The 22,336-nt window shown below is 31.6% G+C and overlaps 1 protein-coding gene across 2 annotated transcripts in view; it reads left to right on the top strand.

Annotated features, from left to right (window-relative positions):
• LOC143055049 (uncharacterized) overlaps positions 1-22,336 on the top strand; it is a 42,180-nt gene that overhangs the window by 6,397 nt on the left and 13,447 nt on the right. For both annotated transcript variants that reach the window (XM_076228195.1, XM_076228196.1), the window contains exons 3-10: positions 1,432-1,506; positions 3,535-3,735; positions 5,184-5,378; positions 10,213-10,369; positions 16,520-16,824; positions 18,135-18,198; positions 20,961-21,256; positions 22,065-22,125. In XM_076228195.1, coding sequence (XP_076084310.1) covers positions 16,612-16,824; positions 18,135-18,198; positions 20,961-21,256; positions 22,065-22,125 — 634 coding nt within the window. In that variant the 5' untranslated portion in view covers positions 1,432-1,506; positions 3,535-3,735; positions 5,184-5,378; positions 10,213-10,369; positions 16,520-16,611. The remainder of the gene's footprint in view (positions 1-1,431; positions 1,507-3,534; positions 3,736-5,183; positions 5,379-10,212; positions 10,370-16,519; positions 16,825-18,134; positions 18,199-20,960; positions 21,257-22,064; positions 22,126-22,336) is intronic.

Here is a 22,336-nt window from a genome sequence, read left to right as displayed (position 1 = left end):
AAAATATATCATCAGTAAGACATTTTAAGGAGGGGAAATGAGACTAGTCTAAACGCCATTTCGTTGAAGTCTTTTTGACATTGTTTCTAAATATTTATTATTATATCTTGTAAAGTCTATATTAAATAGGCATCTATGTTTATATTGTGCCACAGATCAAACTTATACGTTCACTTACTTTTTAAATTTAAATATCGATGATGGATGTAAAAAAATATCCTACCACGTCTGGTTTGTGTGTTTATTTGATAGTATTTTGCTTTATACCGATCTGATGACAACAGCCGCTTTTAAACTGATGTTTTTATTTTGTTCTTATGTTGTACCGTTTCACCAATGTTCCAAATTAGGGTAGGGTTGGCGTTTTCAAATTTGCCTAACCTCGCAACATTCTTCATGTGCATGTAGTAAGTTGTTATCGTTGGTTCATGTCTGTCACATGTGGTTTTCGTAAATTGTTTTGTTTTAAATTAGGCAATGAGTTCCCTAAATTGCATGTTTTCATATCGGGGCATTTCATAGCAGACTGCTCTTAGTTTAAGGTATTCATAGCAGACTGCTCTTAGTTTAAGGTATGGAATTCTTTTCATCGTTGAAGGTCGTACTATTGCTAACATACAATTAATTGACCTTCCTGTATCAAATGGCAAAAATAAAAGCTAAACACATCAAGCGAATAGAAAACAACTGTCATATTCCTGACTTGGTACAGGCATTACCTCATGTAGAAATGGTGGATGGAACCTGGTTTAAGATGAAGCTAAAACTCTGTATGACAAACGCATAGAATGACATTATATTGATCAAAATGTGTTAGAAAAACGGCAGACAAAATACCAGTAGATAATATGTCAAAAGTTTTGGTACAGTAGTTATAATGTTAATTACTTTAAAAACAAATAAATATTTCAACAAAGAAAAACAAAATGGCATACATTTTGGTTTAAATGATTTATAATTTTGTTTTATATCAATGACTAAATAAATCACAAGAAAGCACTTACATTCAATGAATCACAGTGAAATGGACATTACGGACGGAGGCTACTTAAACTACAAGGTCTGATTCATATTTAGATTTGTTAATAGTAAGTAATACACACGTCGAACATGCACAAGTACACGTATGTCAAATTGATTTTTTTCCATTGCCATCTTGCTATAAATCTTTTCATTAACACGATGCACGTGTTTAAATGTTAAGATACAAATATATTAAGGCTAAACTGATTGTTCTGTTATCTTTTAAAATGAAATATCTAGTATAGCAAATAATATTCATATAAGGAAAAACAAAATTTCAAATTAAAGCCAATCATTTAAAGAGTGTCCAAACATATTAGCAGAAACAATAAGGGCGATTGTTCATGCAAAATTTTTATTTTAAGTGGATGATCTTATTATGTTATTTTTCTTTTCATCTTATGGTAGATTATGACGGATGTGGACAAGGAAAATCGAAGATTTGGTTTTGTTTGTTATGAAAATCATGAAGACGCCCATACAGTAAGATTTTGTAAAATTAAGTTCATAACCTTTACGCATTAATATACAAATTGTTGAAAAATAGATGTTGTCATTTTTATTCATTCGCAGATACTGAAGGATAACAATAAAACTCGCCAACCGACGTCTAAAGTGAAACAAAAACTGTCCTCAACAATAGAACATATATATATATATCGTAAATTGATTGAAATATCACTTCATAAATTTCGTTCGTACGATGAGCTACAGTTTTATCTGAATGTGAATCGCTTATACTTATCAATTGAAAGCCATGAATATATGTGATAATGTAAATGGCTTAGATAATACACACAGAGTCCAACTTGTGCATTGCGTGGAAAAAAATGTACAGATTACTTATACATGACAATAGAAGAAACACTCCTGTTTTACCGTAAACTATGAATAAATAACTGAACTATTATTTACCCTAAAAAATACCAGATGCAATGATCCAACAACTTAATAATTTTGAAATACATATGCCAAGCCTTGGAGATATATAACATTATTAAATGAAAACAACTCTTTATGAAGGTCTTCGCTTTCCAGGATAGCTAAACACGAATATCATATTCATTTAATAAGTGAAACAATTGAAGAGCTATATCCTGTAGTCAAAGGATATAAAAAGTTTGTAATACATTATACCAATATCGAGGTACAGACTTCTGAACTGATGATACCGTTCGGTATAAAAACACGTTATGAGATTCACGCGTCTGAAGCGCTTTTCAGATTTACCGTCATCATGAACACTCAAAGCCAAAGTTGTATTAAAACCGAAACAGTTAAAGGGCAATATGATAAAAAGGTACACATACAAAGCCATATCTATTCGAGTTCAACTTTGCCGGAGGGAATTTTAACCTTAGCTTCATCATGATTTTGAAAACAAACATTAAATGTTAGAAATGTATTTTAAAACATGAATAAGAAATAAAATAGTACCAACGGGAACTTACAGCCTTACAACACCCATTGTCGCAATGACAATTTTATTATCTGTTCCTCGATCCTGAGTTCATCGAATCAGACTTACCACCTTATTTGAGCCAATTTTGAACTACATAATGGAAAACAAGCAGAATATGGTTAGGCGTCCGTTTACATAAAGTCCCACACAGATTTTCACGGTTTTTAATTTTAGGTCGTCTTTTGTCTTTTTCTTTCATAGGTATTATGAGTTATTCCTTGCCTTATTAGATGAATGAACCTTTTTTTTTAATGCCAACCAATACAATCCAATGGCGACGCACCTGGTCTCGCTAGTTTTTTAGTTTATGAGATTCCCTCAATTTTCGTTATCCTGATTTATCTTCTCCATTGAACATTGTTAACTGCTATTGCCTTATTTTACTACTCAGTCTGATAGATGTTTCGATGGATCGTGTTTTAAATGGCAGTCATAGCCGTATCTGAAGCCGGAAAAAAACATAACATCTCATTTACTCAGTCATAGATAGACTCAAATCTTATACATTATTAAATCATATGGACTATCTAGTATTCTAAGTGGTTTATGAACAAAAATACAGTTCATTTTTAATAATAACATTGAAATAAAAACGAATTACAAATAAAATCTAAGTGAAAATAGATTGTTCGGAAATATAATCATTTTTATACGCCATATTATATTTTTTTTTAACTTCTATTAAATTAGTTTCAATGAATTAATATGAGTTCCCAGTGAAATGAAAACGGATAATTTCATAGTGCAGAAAATCTAATAATTATATTCATCGGATGTTAAGACGTTGTGGATGAAGTAGCATCAAAACAATTGAGAATTTCAATTGATTTGAATGCTCACTATTTTACTTTATTCATCTAATTGAAATAGTATGAATTTGTAAATTTCAATAAAAGATTTTGATAAATGTGTGTCAAAAGTTAACCCATATGCTCCAAATACATATACGGTCCAGTTCGTTCTAGATGACCGTATGTGTACGGTCCAAATATTCATATGATCTGGAACATTCATATATTGTACCATTGACCATTTCCAACTTTTAACAGGCTATACAAGAACTAAATAGTGTACCTTTTCGTAACCAAACCTTATTTGTTGAAAGAGCACAAGAAAAAACAGAGCGACAAGCTGACATAGAAGAAAAATCGAGGAAACTCGAAGTTTTCGTGAATAACTTGGACTACATCATTGATGATGAAAGGCTTAGAGACGAATTTTCTCCATTTGGAACGATTACACATGCAAAGGTATTCATAAGACCAGAGTTGTATAACAAAAAATGAATCAAATATGTATCTGTATTAACGTCTTTTCCTTCATTGTGTTGTGAAGTAATTCATGTAATTGTCTAATTTCCCTATAAGCACTTACTCTATTTACATATATTTGCTCATATGTATCAGTAACTAATAATATTATAGTTTTTTTTTGTCATATTTTTTGAAATGTGTTTGAAAACAGTCTTCATATAGACATGGTAAGTGTGTTACTGTAATCTTTGATTCTCATCTTAATGTTGATCCTCCCCCAAAAGGAGGTAGCTAGGGTTGATTATCATATTTAGGATTATGTGATTAGTTACCATTTCTAATAACACTATCTTCATATATGATAAAATTATTTTTTAGATTTGACCTGATGTACTATTTTGCCGTTTGTAGTTAAATTTCACGTCCCTGTATACACTCCAGGGACTAAATGCTCGACTATATATTAGTTTTCGACTTCTGTAAAGATTTCTTGAACTTTCAAATTTCGACATAAAAACTGTGAATCACATACCAGTATCTTGCCTTCATTTTTTTTAGCAATATGTCTGAGCTACATGCCAAGATAGCGATTATCTCATGTTATGTTTACTGTTTTGGTAAACATACTATGTTGTTGGGTTTTTTCCTGAATAAAAAGTATTTTTTAAAAGTTGTGTTGAAAAAAAACATGTCTCTATTTTTTTCGGTAAACTTTATTTCAGGTTTTGCTAACTTTTGGCTGTAGCTTAATGCTGACAAACATTTTTTAATCTCCAGTAGAACGCACCCGCGAAATCACGGGCATTTAGAGCGTAATTAAATTATTTCAACAGATGTAAGATAATTTTGTAAAATATTTATGAACTTCAGGAAAGGTATCAAAAGTCATAGGTACTCACACTTTTTTTATTCTAACGACTGTTATTTTCCCCTGCTTTTCTGTTTACTATGAACATACATATACTATAAATACCAAAATTAATCATTGTCCACTGATAAATACCGGTATTATATAAAGACTATCAGCAGTGACCGCCGTAGAAGGTAAACTATTGAAATTGACATTAAGTACCAAATACACGTTATTAAAAGTATATAAATGTATGATCCAAGTATACAGAAACACGCGAAAATAATTGTCTTGTCCCCAAGGACTTAAATAATGTGTAATTTTGAAACAGTCCTAAACGGAAGCTTTCTAAACGACTTAAAAGTCAGTCCGATGACGGAAACAATATCCGACGCCCTTTTTTCGTTTTCTTTCCAAAATAAACCAAACTAAATAATTATAAGCGAGGATGATAAATGGGCTATGCATGTTACCTATAGGACACAGATGCATGGTGATTAATTTATTGTGGAAGGAAGAGAAGCGATATACAAAATGAGGTCTTCTCATTTTATAGTAGATGGATACTATAGCTTGGTATTTTTTTTCGTTGTAGGTGATGGAAAAAGCGGGGAGATCAAAAGGATATGGATTCGTGGGTTTTGGGACTCCCGATGCGGCAAGTAAAGCTGTCGATCAAATGGAAGGAAGGATCGTGGAAGGGAAACCTTTGCATGTGACTTTATTTGAAAAAAGGAAGACTGAATTGTTGTCACAGGCCATGATGCATATTGCTTCTATCAAATTGCGGGTAAACTTAGATACCACTGCTTTTAGTCTTCACTATGTTACCCAGCCTTCTTTAAAATTTTATTCATATGCAGTTGTTGTGAATTGAGTTAACCTATTGTTTTATTTTTTGTTCGAGGTACTCATATAAGATAATTTTTGTATAATCAGGAACGCAAAAAAAAACTCATACAAAAAACATATGAATATCTAACAGAAAAACATGTATAACATTAAATAATTGCATATACTATCTTAAATCAACCAATATTGAAGCTGTATAACATCTTTTCAAAACGATACTAATAGTTTAATTGTTCTTAGTAGAACATGTTGCATAAACATGTGTTTAAAATCATAACGTCGACGAAAAGTTTACTGGGCTGGTGATGCCAGTCGGAGAAAATGACAATAATACCTTGTGCAATATTATTTTGATATGTTCATAGATACTATTCTTCAGGAGAATATAATCACACTCTTTTCATATATTTGTTTCGGAGAAAGATAGATGAAGAATAAAGTATGAAATTGAGAATGGACATGGGGAATGTGTCAAAGAGACAACAACCATACCATAGAGCAGACAACAGCAGAAGGTCACCAACAGGTCTTCAGTGCAGCGTGAAATTCCCGCACACGGAGGCGTCCTTCAGCTGGCCCCTAAACAAATATATATACTAGTTCAGTGATAATGAACGCCATACTAAACTACAAATTGTACACAAGAAACTAAAATTAAAAATAATACAAGACTAACAAAAGCCAGAGGCTCCTGACTTGGGACAGGTGCAAAAATACGGCGGGATTAAACATGTTTATGAGATCTCAACCCTCCCCCTTTACCTAAGCCAATGCAGAAAAGTAAACGTATAACAATACGCACATTAAAATTCAGTTCAATAATACTTAAATAACACCAGACTACTAGCAGTTAACTGACATGCCAGCTCCAGACTTCAATTTAACTGATTGAAAGCTTATGTCTTCATCATATGAATATCAGGCACAATGCTTCATGTGAGGGGTTTAGTTTCATATCATCATAACATATATGAGAAGAACATAACCCGTGTCATGCCAACAACTGGTTTTTAAATAAATGTGTTTAGCTCCGATGCAAAGAACCTATAAAATGTATAAGTGAATCAATATTAACGCCAAAATATGCAATCTTTAATGACTTGACAACATTATCGTAACTATATCCCTTTTTAATATGTCTATTTAAAGGTTTTGTAAGCTTCTGAGGTGAATACTGACATTTTTGTGCTTTATAAAGAATATTTCCATAAAATATTGGATGTGAAATACCTGAACTTATAAGAAGTCTGTATTGTTGAGCTATATTTACGAATGATGTCCTTATACCGATGATAAAATTTAGTAAATGTTTTGACTAGTTTGTGATATCGTAAACCCTGGTATAATATTTTTTCAGTAATACATAAATATCTCTCGTTAAAATCTAAAACATTGTTACATACACGAGCGAATCGTACAAGTTGAGATATATAAACACCGTAAGATGGTGACAAGTGATCATCACCATCTTAAAATGGATAATTAACGATAGGAAATGAGAAATCATCTCTTTTACCATAAATTTTAGTATTGAGCTTTCCGTTAATGATATAGATATCAAGATCGAGGAAAGGGGAGTGGTCATTGTTAGTATTAGCTGTATTTAAAGTAAGTTCAACAGGATAAATTTCTTTAGTATACATACTGAAGTCGTCATTATTAAGAGCCAATATATCATCCAAATATCTAAAAGTATTATTAAATTTGTGTATCAGATGTTGTTTCGATGGGTCTTTGCTGATTTTTGTCATGAATTGTAAATCATAACAATGCAAAAACAGGTCCGCAATAAGTGGTGCACAGTTAGTCCCCATTGGAATTCCGATAATCTGACGATATACGGAATATCCAAAGCGAACAAAAATGTTATCTAGTAAAAATTCAAGGGCAGATATGGTATCAAAGCATGTCCAATTGACATAGTTTTTTTTGTTAATTGCTACTTAAAAATGACCTGAAAGAGTTTGAACATATATATTCGCATTCTGACTTTTTAAATGCCCATTTAATTAGTTGTGTGAATTTGTTGTTAATGAGAATGTGAGGCAATGTGGTATATAGGGTAGAAAAATCAAAACTGTGAACAGATTCGAAATCACCAATATTGGCATGCAATTTATCAAGTACGTCCAACGAGTTTTTGACACTCCAAAAGTAATTAATTCCACTATATTCGAAGGCCTTTTTTGAGCAATTTATTATCAGGTTTTTGATTGTACCAAGTGTACTGGTAAGAAGAATAGATAATTTAGTAGTGGGACAATGGCTTGAAGACGAAATAAATCTATATTTGTAAGTTGTTTTGTGTAGCTTCGGAAGCCAATACATAGTGGGGACTTTCATTGTTTTTGGTTCTGCTTGTAAAGTGGTAGCTACAAGTTTATGTTTGATACAGATGTCGTTTTCTGAAAATGGAGTCAGTTGGAATGTTGGTGAATTGGTGATTTCTTTTTGTAGAACCTCAATGTAAAATTTACGTCAAACAATGATAATATTATTAGCAGCTTTATCGGCCGGGACAAAAACAAATTCCTTGGCTAGTTCTTTTAGTTAATGTTTGATACGAGAAATAGGTTTATTGTGGTTATTGTTTATAGTAAAATGTTCATAGCATGCATAGTTGATTTAACTATTCAACATCTTCTTATAACTATTTAAAATGTTGAATACGTAAATCAGCTATGCATGCTATGTTCATTACTGAAATAAAAAAAGAGTCCAAAGATTTTTTGTCAGCTTTTTCCCGTTTTATCTATTTCAAACAGTAAGTACGGAGTGAGTCGTGGATGATATTACGACACTCATTCCAATTAATAAGTGGCATCTTTTGAAACATCAAAAAAAAAAAAAAAAAAAAAAATACAGCCGAATTTTCAAATACAATATACAACGCAAACGCAATAAGAAAATAAACCAGATTTGCCATTGCAAGGAATACCAGATGGCATCCTTCCCACATTGCCACTAAACTGCAGCTAATTTAAAAAATTGGAAACGGTCAAAGCATATACTTACATCACAATCCGACCGTGCAAGGGCTGTATAGCAGGTCAAAGTCGTTTAAAAATTCCATATATACGTGTATACATTTTCAGAAAGTATAGGACACTTTTCAATTTTTCACATTTTTTGAAGTTTCCATGGCAACAGCGGTCTTTTTGGAAATCCTTAACTCAAAAGTCTCACTTTCAATTGACTTTTACAATTCAAATTAAGTCTCATCAAATTAAGAGCATTTACATATTTTTTTTTTACATTTTTGCTGTTTCCATTGTTACCGCGGCCATTGTGCATAACTTTAAACCTTGCTCATCATTATAGCATAGTGCAATCAAGATTTGTTCCTGCAATTTCGAGAATTAGCGTGAACAAAAAGAAAATAATGCTATAATTTAGTAAAGCTTACAAGTAGGATATTCTTATAACCAATATGATCTTAAAGACAAATGCACTGCGCATGATTCTGTTGTGTCATTGTTTTCCACATATAGTTGATGTGTTCCCTTCGATTTTAGTTTATAACACGGATTTGTTTTCTCTCCATCGATTTATGACTTTTGAACACCGGTATACTACTGTTGCTTTTATTTGTCAAACACTACGTTATTTTATTTACTAAAAGGAGTACACATACTTGCTTAAATATTCTATATTTAAGATAAATTAATGCTCCTATTCAAAAAAGGACCAAATTACTTCTACATAAACAACTTTCGTAGTATAACATTTGAAAGTTGAAATAAGGAAACATACCACGGAAAATTAAAAAAAGAAAAGAAAGTCCTTTGTCAAAGGCGAAATCAAAAGCTCAAACACACCAACCAAATGTAAAACAGCTCTATTATTCCTGACTTGGTATCTGTATTATCTTATGTAGAAAATGATGGATTGAATCTGGTTTCATAGCTAGCTAAGTTTAGTGTCATTTACTTCTTAACGTTTGGTGTCACCTATATGAAGTATATCAGAAAAACAAAACGTACATTACAAACGATGACAAGTATAAACAGCTGGAAACTTAGACTAAAAGAAAACCTGAATTTTCTTGATTTCTAGAATTTAGCGTTTTAATTCGTGTATTGAAAGCTACTAAGCAAAGAAATCGTTGGTTCTCGTCTGCCATACTTGTTTTTTATTGCCGACTAAACGTTACTAGTTTTTCTCATTGCTGAAGGCCAAACAATTGTCTATAATTGCTTCTTCCTCTATATCTAAACTATGTTGGACAGTTGTCTCATTGGCTATCATACCACATCTCTTTTTTATTATATCGAATTAGGAACTGTCGAATTTCTATTGTTGTCATACCGCGGACTACACTTTTGGTTGCTGTTTACATCTGAAAATTGTAATCATCTGTCGTAACTTTATAATTCGGAATTTTCCCCTTTTATTCGTCAGTTTTGTCTTTCGACTAATACATTTTGAATATCATGAGATCTTCGTCCACATTTTTACACAATTACCAATCTGAAGGTTCTATCATAAGCTTCAAGCTCTATATATAGAATTTATAAACGGAAAACTTCAACAATGAACTCGATTTAAAACATAAAATGCAGTTTTACCAACTTGATCATATATATATGTGGAATGGAACGACATACAACTTATCATTTGCTGGTGTAGGGTTTATCGATAGACATCAAACATGATTTTAAAATCTTGAATTTTTTTCAATGTTTGAGGTCGTCTATTGTTGTTTTTGTTATTCTTTTTTATTTCACTTGGAATCTACATACATTTAACCAATACGTGTTCTGTTATTGCAGGGACTGGGCAGTGAGATGCTTCAATCGGATGAAATTCGAAACATAACTTCCACCTTGACAGAGGAAGAGAATGATTTGCGTTCCCTTACAAAAGTGCCACAAATGAGGGAAAGTACAAAATTGCAGACACAACAACGACAACCAACACTATCTCATGGTATTTTTATGACAAGGATATGTATTTCTCGTGTTGAAATGTAAAATTGTTCATATAAAAAAACAAAAATGGCCTGATATATGCTCAAACATTACACGAAAAACAAATACGACAAAAACAGATAATCATAGCCACTGAATTGAAGAATCCATGATTTGATCAGGCACAACTAATATGTTAGATGGGTTAAACAGATGAAAATAAATAAAAATATCAGCTAATCACAACCACTGAATTGAAGAACCCATGACTTGGACAGGCACAAATAATATGTTAGATGGGTAGATAGATGAAAATAAATAAAAATTTCAAATAAGGCTAAAAAAAGTGATGTAGTTAAAAGGAGTTTATTCCCAAAAAGAAATGTTTAAGGTGGTATCCAACACTTTCACTAAAATTACTTTGGCTCGTTTAATTTTCATAAAATTTTGTCAAAGTATTTACTTTGACTCTTTAACAAAAATATAAAAATTTCAAAAAAATTTAACCAACCGTTTTATCAGAAAAATTACACTGGTTATATAGCAGTTTGACAAACACTAATTTTGATCATTGAGAAGCTTACTATTCCCTTAACAACACAACGTAATTAAAACGTTTAGCTGATTTTACAGAATTATCTCCCTGTAGTGTTAGGTACCACATTAAAAGGTAAATAAGAACACTCATGTTCCCCTGTTATATTTAAGAAACATGTCTTGAGTTTGGATTGACCGATTATTTGTTTATTAACGGCACACTCGTTTAAGGTGACTTTGAAGTCCTTTTAAGAACATTAAGGAACATTTCATATTTGTTTAGAGTTGGAATATTTTGTTCAAATGTTACTAGTCTTGCAAGGGACATCATGTTGAAAATGCAAGCCACCGTCTTTCATACTTATAAAAGTCACACAGTGTATACAAACTATCATAGATACTAGGATTAAGTTTTGTATTTACGCCAGACGCACGTTTCTTCTACATTGCTATATTATAGTTCGTTTCTGTGTGTGTAACATTTTAATGCTGTGTTTCTGTTGTGTTGTAGCAGTGGCATCGAGCCAGTGGTTGTAAATAAACTCATCATAGATACCAGGGCTAAATTTTATATATACGCCAGACGCGCGTTTCGTCTACAAAAGACTCATCAGTGACGCTCGAATCAAAAAAAGTTACTAATAGTTATCAAAAGTACCAGGATTATAATTTTATACGCCAGACGCGCGTTTCGTCTACATAAGACTCATCAGTGACGCTCAGATCAAAATAGTTCAAAAAGCCAAATAAAGTACGAAGTTGAAGAGCATTGAGATCCAAAATTCCTAAAAGTGTTGCTAAATACAGCTAAGGTAATCTATGTCTGAGGTAGAAAAGCCTAAGTATTTCAAAAAATTCAAAATTTTGTAAACAGTTAATTTATAAACATAACAATATCAATGATAATTCATGTCAACACAAAAAGTGCTGACTACTGGGCTTGTGATACCCTCGGGGAAATAAATCTCCACCAGCAGTGGCATCGACCCAGTTGTTGTAAATAAACTCATCATAGATACCAGGACTACATTTTATATATACGCCAGACGTGCGTTTCGTCTACAAAAGACTCATCAGTGACGCATACTTGAATGAATTTAGCTTATTTGTTATTTATAGCATCCCAAAATATTTTATAAACTCTTGCAAAACACAGTTGGACATCCAAAACTGTGTCTCAGATTTTTCTTATTGTATTTCATTCTATCATAAATCTCCAATGAAGTTTGCAACATCAATTCATAAGAAACCACTAAATTCAATTGGGTATACAATTTGTTGTATTGATGTTTTTGGAAATCTGAGACTTGGTTTTGGAGGTCAAGTTGTGTTGTACAAGAATCTATAAAATATTGTGGGATGCTATGAAGAACGAAGACGCTAAATTCATTCAAGTGTGGACATCACAATATAGCAACTAATTACATAATAATTAATTATGTAATAATTATGTCATAATGAAATTATCACAATCTGAAAGATTAATCTTTCTTCTTTCTTTTGGTACCTCATTTATAAAATATAAAGAAGGATGAAATGAATTACATCAGTTTAAAGATGTCTGATTGGGAGTGAAAAAATCTTTGTATTGTGCTACCTTAATATGATAAGGGAAAAGACTATAAATGAGCGTTCTTCCTCTCCAGGTATTCCATTGCAGAAGCTTACGGAAGGTTTGGTTGTTAATGCTCATCAACGTCGTACTTAATTTCTTTGTTTTCTTTCAACTTCATTTATTTATTATTTATTATACTGATGAGGTTTCCTAAACGAGGTTATCACAAGCGCAGTAGTCAGCACTGTATTGGTATGCCCATAATTTTAGATAAACGGGGACAAACTTTTCATTCTTCAAAATATATAGAATGTTGTACCCTAAGGGTACCGTTCCTGTATATGGCAATTTTTTTCTGAAGTTTTGGTTTTTAAAGCTCTTTAGGTTGCACTTTGTACATATATCTGAGTCTTAAACCACGCCTCCTTTGGAGATATATATAATATTCATAGATAATTTGATTTGTTGACATACTGGTTCCAAGATATGATCTCTATGGTTCAACTCATAGAGACATAACCTGGTACTATTACCAGTATAAAAAATAAAAAGTAAAATCACAAAAATACTGAACTTAGAGGAAAATCAATTCGGAAAGACCATAATCACATGGCAAAATTAAATAACAAAACGCATAAAAAACGAATGGATAAGAACTGTAATATTCCTGACTTGGTACAGGCATTTTCAAATGTAGAAAATGGTGGATTAAACCTGGTTTTATAGCGCTAACCCTCTCACTTTGATGACAGTCTCATCAATTTTCGTTATATTTACATTGATGCGTTAACTAAACAGACACAATAAATAAAATAGTCAGAATATGGGTACATCAGTCATCATCGTAAAACAATTTTAAAAGGAACAATTTAGCAGAACACAAAAACATCTATCTACAAACACATTCATTGATTTGTGTGTCTGACGTCACACAAATTGTATACGTTACATAGATTTGTCGTTCAATGTGCATACAAACAATTTTAAAATTTACTTAGGAAATGTTAGCATACTGGGTTAAAAAATCAAAAGTATGTAAGAATAAATTTCAGAAATAGACCGAGATTTAAACTAGTCCAAAAGTTATATATAGAATTTATAAGAATCTACAAATAGTTAATTCCACTAAGCGATTGAATTATTTTGACGTTTGTGGTTCAACGTATATTGTAATTCATAATAGAAATATATCATAAAGTCATAAAATAGAACAATATCATACTGACGGGATCTTTTAAAGTACAGAGTCACGTTATAAGAACCAAAGAAATACAAAAAGTCACATATACAAAACACACCACCAAAAAAAGAAAGACAATACAAACACATTGACGAGATGTATAAGTACCGAGCCACGTCAAACGAATATCACATACAATCATTCTACAGTAAAAGTAATATTAATAATAGAACAAAGACAAATGAAAGAACCATAAAACACGTTGTTAAGATGATAAACAACATCAGTATTCTATTGCGGTGAACAATGAATAATGGAGTTTTATTGGGGGCCATTAAATGTTGAAAATATGCCGTCCAGTCCTATGTTTTGACCTTTGAATAAAATAGTTTAAAACGTCAACTTTCTATTCCAGGATATAATTTTTCACCAAACTTCATAGTAAAAGTGTCACAGTTATAGCCGCAAAAGGAGTTCCTATGGGAAATTGCATTGTCTATATTTACAGAAATACAACCTTTAAAGTCGTACATTATTTGGGCTTTTTCCGTTTTTGATTCCAGCGTTATTTATTAGTCCTTTTAAGACGGAGTGTCCATCTGACGTATAAATTACATTCTCGGTATCTATGATAATTGTCAAATTACAGGAAGTAATAAATAAAAGAATATATAATTAGTTATTCTTGCACATATATCGATAAAACTAGGTAAATATGTGTTTAATGTTGTGATGAAAATATTCAGGTGATAAGTAAAAATAACGAAATTTTTAACATTAACAATGATTGATAAATTATGTACCAAACAGTACAAAAAACATAACGATTTATTTAAAGACGTAAATAAGAAATGTACGATCTTATGGATTTCCAAAATATAAATATATACTGGGGTATAGGGCCATACGTGGTGAAAAATTTACAGCAATGACTGAATGACTGAATTAACTTATTAAAAACAATCTAAATGTTAAGATCGATTGAGAGATTGAGACAATATTCAAAGATCTAACTAGATAACTAATTAATTATAAGATTGATCACGAGTTAGTTAACGTGGATTGTATCTTCATTTATAGGGTCTATATACTTCATCACCGTAAATATAAGAATGTGTCATTAAGTTACTAGGTACAAAGGAACTTCAAAATTATAATGAATCTAGCAAACTGTGTAAGTTAAACAATGATAACAAAACCCTTGAGGTTAAATATATGTGCAGATTATATTAAAAAACCCAATTAATCATTATACATGTTTTCGACAAAGACATATCTAACGAGGTTAACTGAAAAAGTAAAATCACAAAAATAACGTTCTCCGAGGTATGTTCAACACGGAAGGTCCCTTATCACATGGAAAAATCATTAGTGCAAACAAATCAAACGAATCGATAACAACTGTCATATTCCTGACTTGGTACAGGTATTTCCTTATGCAGAAAATAGTGGATTTTATAGCTAGCTGAACTGCAAAAAGTAGAAACAGATCATGATCGTATATACATATATCAGTCTTTAAGAAAGCTGAAAAATGCCGCAGTTTAAAAACGTATTAGTAGAAAGCATTTGATAATATACATTTAAAATTTCACTAAAGATAAGTGTATTTCAGTTTTTGAACGATTTTTTTGAATTTTCTAATGTCGTTTTTTCTTTAATAATGTTTATTCACACACGGGATTTATTTTAATGAAGATTTTGTATACATTAGACCTTTTGTTTTCCCCTGTGAATTGTTTTACGTTAGTCATTTGGGGGTATTTTATAGTTTGCTGTTTGGAGTGAGCTAAGGCTCATTGTTGAGGGCCGTACTTAGACGTATAATTGTTTTCTTTTTAAACACTGTGACTTGAATGAATAGTTTTCTCATTAGCGCCCATACAACATCTTCCTATTTCTATTTGAATTAAAAAATATGAATCAGAATTTTCAAGATTTTGATTTAAAAAAAATGTATGATATGGTAGGTATCCAATCAATTTAGAGGAAAGATGCGTTTGCGGAACCCTATTCATATGAATTAAAGATGGATAAAACCTTTTCAAATATAACTTTTACAGATCGAGAAAACTAAGAAGACATTTGTTTTATGTTTAAGCATTGTGTATTGTTTTTTACGCATACCGAGCAGAATGTCGGGGAAATTAATTGGTTAGCATTTTAGTGCCTCAAAGTGGATCAAAAATGCATTGTCTAGTCTACAATTTGACACTTAGCAATAACGATAACTGTTCAAGCATTAGAATTTGCTATATATGATATATTGTAGTTTTGTCATTTTATAAAGAAACTGGTGGGTGTAATTTGATTTATTGCTAACTAAACTTCTAACTTGTTAAGGTGGTACCCAACACTTTCACTTAAATTAATTTGGCTCGTTTGGTTTTCATAAAATTTTGTCAAAGTAAATTAACAAAAATATAAAAATTTAAACATTTTTGAACCAACCGTTTTGCCAGAAAAATTACACTGGTTATATAGCAATTTTGATCATTGAGAAGCTTAATATTCCTTTTACAACACAACGTTATTAAAACGTTTAGCTGACTTTACAGAGTTATATCCCTGTAGTGTTGGGTACCACCTTAAACAGTTGTTAACGGTTAATTGTCGTTATATTGACAAAAGGAAGGAGCAACCATAACATAGCAAACTGTTTAAATTGAAAATAATCATGAGCAAGCAGCCAAAACTGTGAAAACAGCATGTTTCAATTATGTCAATATGGTCATGTAAAATATAACCTTATATCAATCATTGGTGCATGCATGCTGGTTTAAATTACACAAAATGTGAGAAAAAAACCCGTTTTGATAGTTAAAAATGTTGGTATATATATATAAATAGAAAACAAATTGTTATTATGTATCATATTCAAAAATATTACGCTACAGGATTTCTGAACTTGCCTCAATCACAAATTAGAGCAGCATAACCTGCTGAAGCTAAAGCAAGACAACCATGGCATACAAATGCCCGTAGTGGAATGAATGATTGTCAAACAACAAGGCAGTATATAACAGTACAGACACCACCTAGGCCAACCTCAGAACTAGACACAGGACCGTTATTTCCCACTCTGCTGAAACAAGTCAGTGGATATTCAGTGGCACCGATGAATAATCAAAATCAGACAAGTACAAAACCTGTTTCTCTGAAGTTTTTACAGGAAGGCAATCAAAGTGATAGGAACTTTACGGTATGTACAGTTGTGCTATTGTTCCTCATTCAATTATTCAGTAGAAAATATTGTTATTCAAAAATGCTTGGATTAAAAGACACATGTTCAATTTTATATGCAGCTAATCTTAATCCTTTTTAAAAGGAAATTAAGACTTATGATAGAGGCAAAAAAGTGAAAAGGGAGATACATACAAGGTGACAATGCCGAACAATTAGGATTATGAAAAAACCTAACAATAGTAAACTCAGGTGCAATGGAAGATCCAGCTTCATATTTGGCTCTTATTGTTTTTTTTTTGGGTACGAACTAGTCCAGCGATATTATAAATGATAGATCACATTCAGGGAATAAAGGATGGGTTTATTTAAGACTTTAAGTAAGCTTTGGATTGTTAAATATTTTGGCCTCGAGTATCACTGAAGAGACATTGGTTGTCGAAATGAACATTGGTATCGTTTATGTTATTACTACCACTGGGTAGATGCCTCGGCTTGTGGTCTGATTGTCCCCGATGGTATCAGCATTCCAGTAGCAAGGTCTTCAGTACTGGAGCAAAAGCGGATTTTATGTTTCTTGTATAAAAATTTGCTGTTAAAAAATGTTTGAAATTATTTAATATTAAGTTATTTCTCATGCAAAGTTCTGATTCCGTGCCTGTTTTGGCTATACTTTTGACCTTTTTGGTTTATAAATCTTCATACTTTTAGTAAGCTCTGGATTTTCCAATATTTTGGCCTTGGACATCACGGTAATATTATAGTTCAGTGCATTTCGACTTTATTTCATTAAGCAGCCATTTATCAACGTAATAAAAAGTCGTGACCAAACAGCCCTGATTAATAACTCAGGCGCAATCTTTGTTCAGTAGCTTTCTTGTAAGCAAAAACCTTCGATCAAAGAAATCTTGTTAGGACGTGCAAGGCCTGGAATATCAGTTCAACCAAGAGATATATATTCCATATGCATATCACATCTAAACGATGATATTATGATGTTACGTAGAAATAGTTAGCGAATATAAAATCCTCTTTTTTGACGTTTTTTATAAAAAAAATTTATGACTTTCTAAATTTATGATAATATACGAAACATACTTAACTGTATATGACGCATTTCCCTCCAAAATCTTTTAGTTAGAGGATTACAAATGTACCTTAACCTACAGTTTTAAAAGGATATAATTGGAAAAAAATATTGTAGGTCAAAGAAGCTGAACAATGAAACGAGCAATCTTCCATAACATGTGTATCTATGCGGTGATGCTTATATACTTGTTTTGATTTCCACCTTGACATATGAACCAAATTATTTTTTATTTTATACAGGTGCCACAAATGAGTGAAAGTTTAAGATGTCAAACAGAACTACGACACCCAACACCAACTAGTGGTATACGTATAATTCAGATATATTTTCCCTCATTGAAATATAAAACAAAAAATAATAGTGAATAGTATTATAAAATTATTTTTTTTTGGATGTAACGCGTCTTCTGATTGACTGACGTTGTTTTGTTTATAAGTTCATTGATATAATTTTGTCATGTGACCGTGACGTCATCAACATTTTTCATGGTTTACTCCGGTTTAAAATGGAATTTAGAATTAGATTATAAGAAATGACTGTAAAAATTTTTCTGTTTATTCGAAAATAATTTAATTTTGGATGTAACGCGTCTTCTGATTGGCTGACGTTATTTTTTTATGAGCCCATAGACATAATTTAGTCATGTGACCGTGACGTCATCAACGTTTTTTCATGGTTTTCTACGGTTTAAAATGGAATTTAGAATTAAATTATAAGAAATGACTGTAATATTTTTTCTGTCTATTCGAAATAACATAAAAAACTGTGGTGCACACTGTTAAATAACCCGCTACGCGCGTTATTCAGTGTGCACCAAATTGTTTATGTTATTTCTTCATAGACAGAAAAAATATTACAGTCATTCCTTAATAAGATAAAAAATGTGGATTATTCAGTGTGCACCACATTTTTCATGTTATTTCTTCATAAATAGATTCCTTAAATGTATCGGTAGAAAGTTTCCTCAGTTATAGTAAAGATTAAATTAATTTATTAGGAAGGTTTTTAAAGTTTTTGAATACAAAAAATACTATCAGCATTGATTTAAACAAAACAGAAACAGGTATATTATATTGAGGCCGTTTTTTGATGTCGAAATTGATAATAATATTATTATATTATACTATTGAAGTACTATTATTAATAAAAAAACAAATAACAGAAACGGTGTCAGAGAGAAAAATTGCATATTTATATATAACAGTAAAACATGTAAAAATAAAATTGCTTTTTATGAGTTTTCCTTAATGAATTCACAGAAATTAACAATATTGTTATTAACTAATTAGCGTTATTGTCTTTATTCTCTCCTTTGAAAATCAATGATTGGTTATTCAAATTGTGTATGAAAATGTTAACAGGATATTCAGAATTATGGTTTAACACTTCTTACGTTTTTCTTTCATCTGAGTTTTGACTTTTCTTGAATGTCTTTTTGATTTGTCTTAAATATGAAAGCTAGGCATATGCTTTTATACCTAGAGTTAGTTTCTATATAAATACGGACAACAGTAGTTCATTCGACAATCGAAATCATGTCAGAACTGACTACTACTTATGATACCCACGGGGATGGATAGTCCAACAGCAGAGGTATCAACCCAGTTGTCTAAAAAATGGAAACCACCCGTCATACATGTTATAGTTAGTTGCCTCGTCATTGTCTATATATCTGAAAAGCAGTCATTGTCTAGTGTACCATTTTAAAAGAAATAATCATGTATTATGTAGGAAAGTCTAACAAATTAATACAGATGCCCATAAGCAATAAATTTTAGTCGTTGCTTGTTTGTTTGTTGATTTATAATTATGTTTGGTTGGAGTCTTCAATAGCTGACTCTAATGTACACGTTTTGCTGATTGTTGACGACTATCGGTGTGTGAACTAGTTTGGTATGACGTCCATTTTCACTTAACTAGTACACACTTTTATCTAGGTGCCAGCTGAAGCCTACCTCCTGGTGGGGGATTTTCCCGCAGCGTTGAAGACCCATTGACGGCCGAAGGCCGTCATCTGCTGTTTTGGTCGGGTTGTTGTCTCTTTGACATATTCCCCACTTCCATTCTACTTTTTATTACTTAAATTTTTGAACTCTAGTGAATATTTTTTCTGCTTGTCCCCAAGATTATCATGAGGTATATATAGAAAAGTAGAACCCACGAATTTATAGACTATGACAATTATGTGTTAGCACTGTTTCGATATAATAGTTGCTGGACTGTTTGTCTTCGTGGGTATCGTCAGCTTAAAAGTCATTTCCTAATGTTAAATTATTGATTTAGAAACTTACATTCAAACTATTTGAAGTTGAATCTATTATAGATTAATAACGCTAGCCTGTTGTTAAATGTTCCTTTCGTACTATTCTACGTATTTTGCCATTAATTTGAATTGAGAAAACCGTGTCGGAAGTATCAAATTTATACAGAGGTATTTGCATTTTCTCTTTGTCAATCATACCTTATATCCTCATTCCATGGTACATTTGTACTTTGAACCCTTGAAATTTTTATTTCTCTTTCATTAAATATTTATTTTGGGATCAGAAGTATGCCTTTTCAACTGTTCAAATATTGTGAGGTTAAGGTAGCCAAAATATAGGTTTAGTGAATTTATAGCTGTTAATATATATATAAAAAAACGAATTCTAAGGGAAATAGATAAAAGAGGAAATATATAAAACCTGACATGATCAAACACTCAAGCATTTTAACTAATGAAAAGCAAGTGTACCTTTGATAACTATATATATTCCTGACTCGGTATTGTAATTTTCCAGATTTATAGCTAGCTTAACTTTTAACTTGTCAGACAGTTATTGAAAGTCAAAATTAGAGGGCACTAAGATCAAACAAAACATGTTAACACATAGTTATGTGTTGGTTATACTTAAAAGATAGATCAAACATGATCGTGTGAAACCGTACATGCATCCTCAGCACATTCCATTTCAGATTATTGAAAATGTAATCAACATGTTAATGTTAAAGATTGCTGCAACATATACGTTCATAGAAAATAGACCAGTAAGTATTTGTTATATCTGAAAATATATCTATATTAGGATTCCAAAATATGCCGCAATTACTAGTGAGAGCAGGCAATCCGACAAGAACTGGAGCTAGACAACAATGGCATGTCAATATTCGTAGTGACATAGATGATCGTCCAATGACAGGGCAGTTTGAAACGTTACAACAATCCTTCAGACCAAGGTCGTCAGAGCCAGTAAGAGGACCAATATATACCCAGTGTGGAGTACTAAACCAAGTCAGTGGATATCCAGTAAATCAGTCGAGTACATTCCCTGTAACTCAAAATTTCCTACAAGAAGAGAGGCCAGGTGTTTTGAACTTCATGGTATGCCCATTTGTAGTTTTTACTTTCCTATTAGTTATAGATGGAGTCGTAAATATGTGTATTGTATTTAATGGTGATATGTTCAATAGAGAAACATTTTTGCATTTAACAATCAGCCAACCGAATCATTTTGTCCGTAATGAAATTGAAACCATACTAATGAGAGAAGCAATATGCTAAATGGATAGTCAGTTCATAAGTCAAAAACAAACCGATATGCAACGGCAAGAAACGAAAAACGAACAAAATATAAACAACACATACCAGAGCAAATAACAGGTGCACTGGGAATGTTAGCAGATCCGGTTGTGCACGTGGAATCGTTGCGTTACTCAATTCAGAACCAAAATCCTGTGATAAATATAATTCGGTAGATCACATCCAAGAAAAAGCTCAGTCTGAGAGATATATATTTCATAATCAGTCACTACAGTAAAATAAATGAAATTTTACTACATGAAAATGGAACGTTCACAATTGTGGAACTGAAATCATCAGTTTTGAAGTATACTTTTATTTTTAACTAAAGCTCAATGAAAAAATTTAGATGCATCTCAAGATATGATACTAACTAAAATGTATTTGTAACTTCCTTTATTCCAAATTGGTTATCAAGATAAAACTAAACACGAAATTATTTAGTTATAGGAAGTAAACTATGTACTTAAATATACAGTTTAAAAAAACCATTACCAAGATATTAAAAACATTCAATCTTTTATAAAATGTGATTCCATGTGAAGTAACTGATGTATTGCTTATTATTTCAACCTTGGCACAGGAACATGATAATATTTTCTTTATTCAGGTGCCACAAACGAGAGAGAAAACAGAACTAAAACAACCAACACCAGCTAGTAGTATACATGGTATTTATACATGATATAATTAGCTTATAACAAAAAGGAAAAGAATTAATAAAAGCAAATTAAATAACTGCCTGCTTTATAATAATACATTACACGGAAAAAAGTATGACGAAAGTAACAAACATCAACTACTGATGTTTTAAAGAGGTAATAAGCAGTTAGAAAAATACATGAATCAAAATGAAGTTCGGTTGTACCCTATTTCAACGGG

The sequence above is a fragment of the Mytilus galloprovincialis genome, chromosome 12 (genome assembly GCF_965363235.1).
Source record: "Mytilus galloprovincialis chromosome 12, xbMytGall1.hap1.1, whole genome shotgun sequence".
NCBI classification, from domain to species: domain Eukaryota; kingdom Metazoa; phylum Mollusca; class Bivalvia; order Mytilida; family Mytilidae; genus Mytilus; species Mytilus galloprovincialis.
This window is presented reverse-complemented; position numbering and strand designations above follow the sequence as displayed.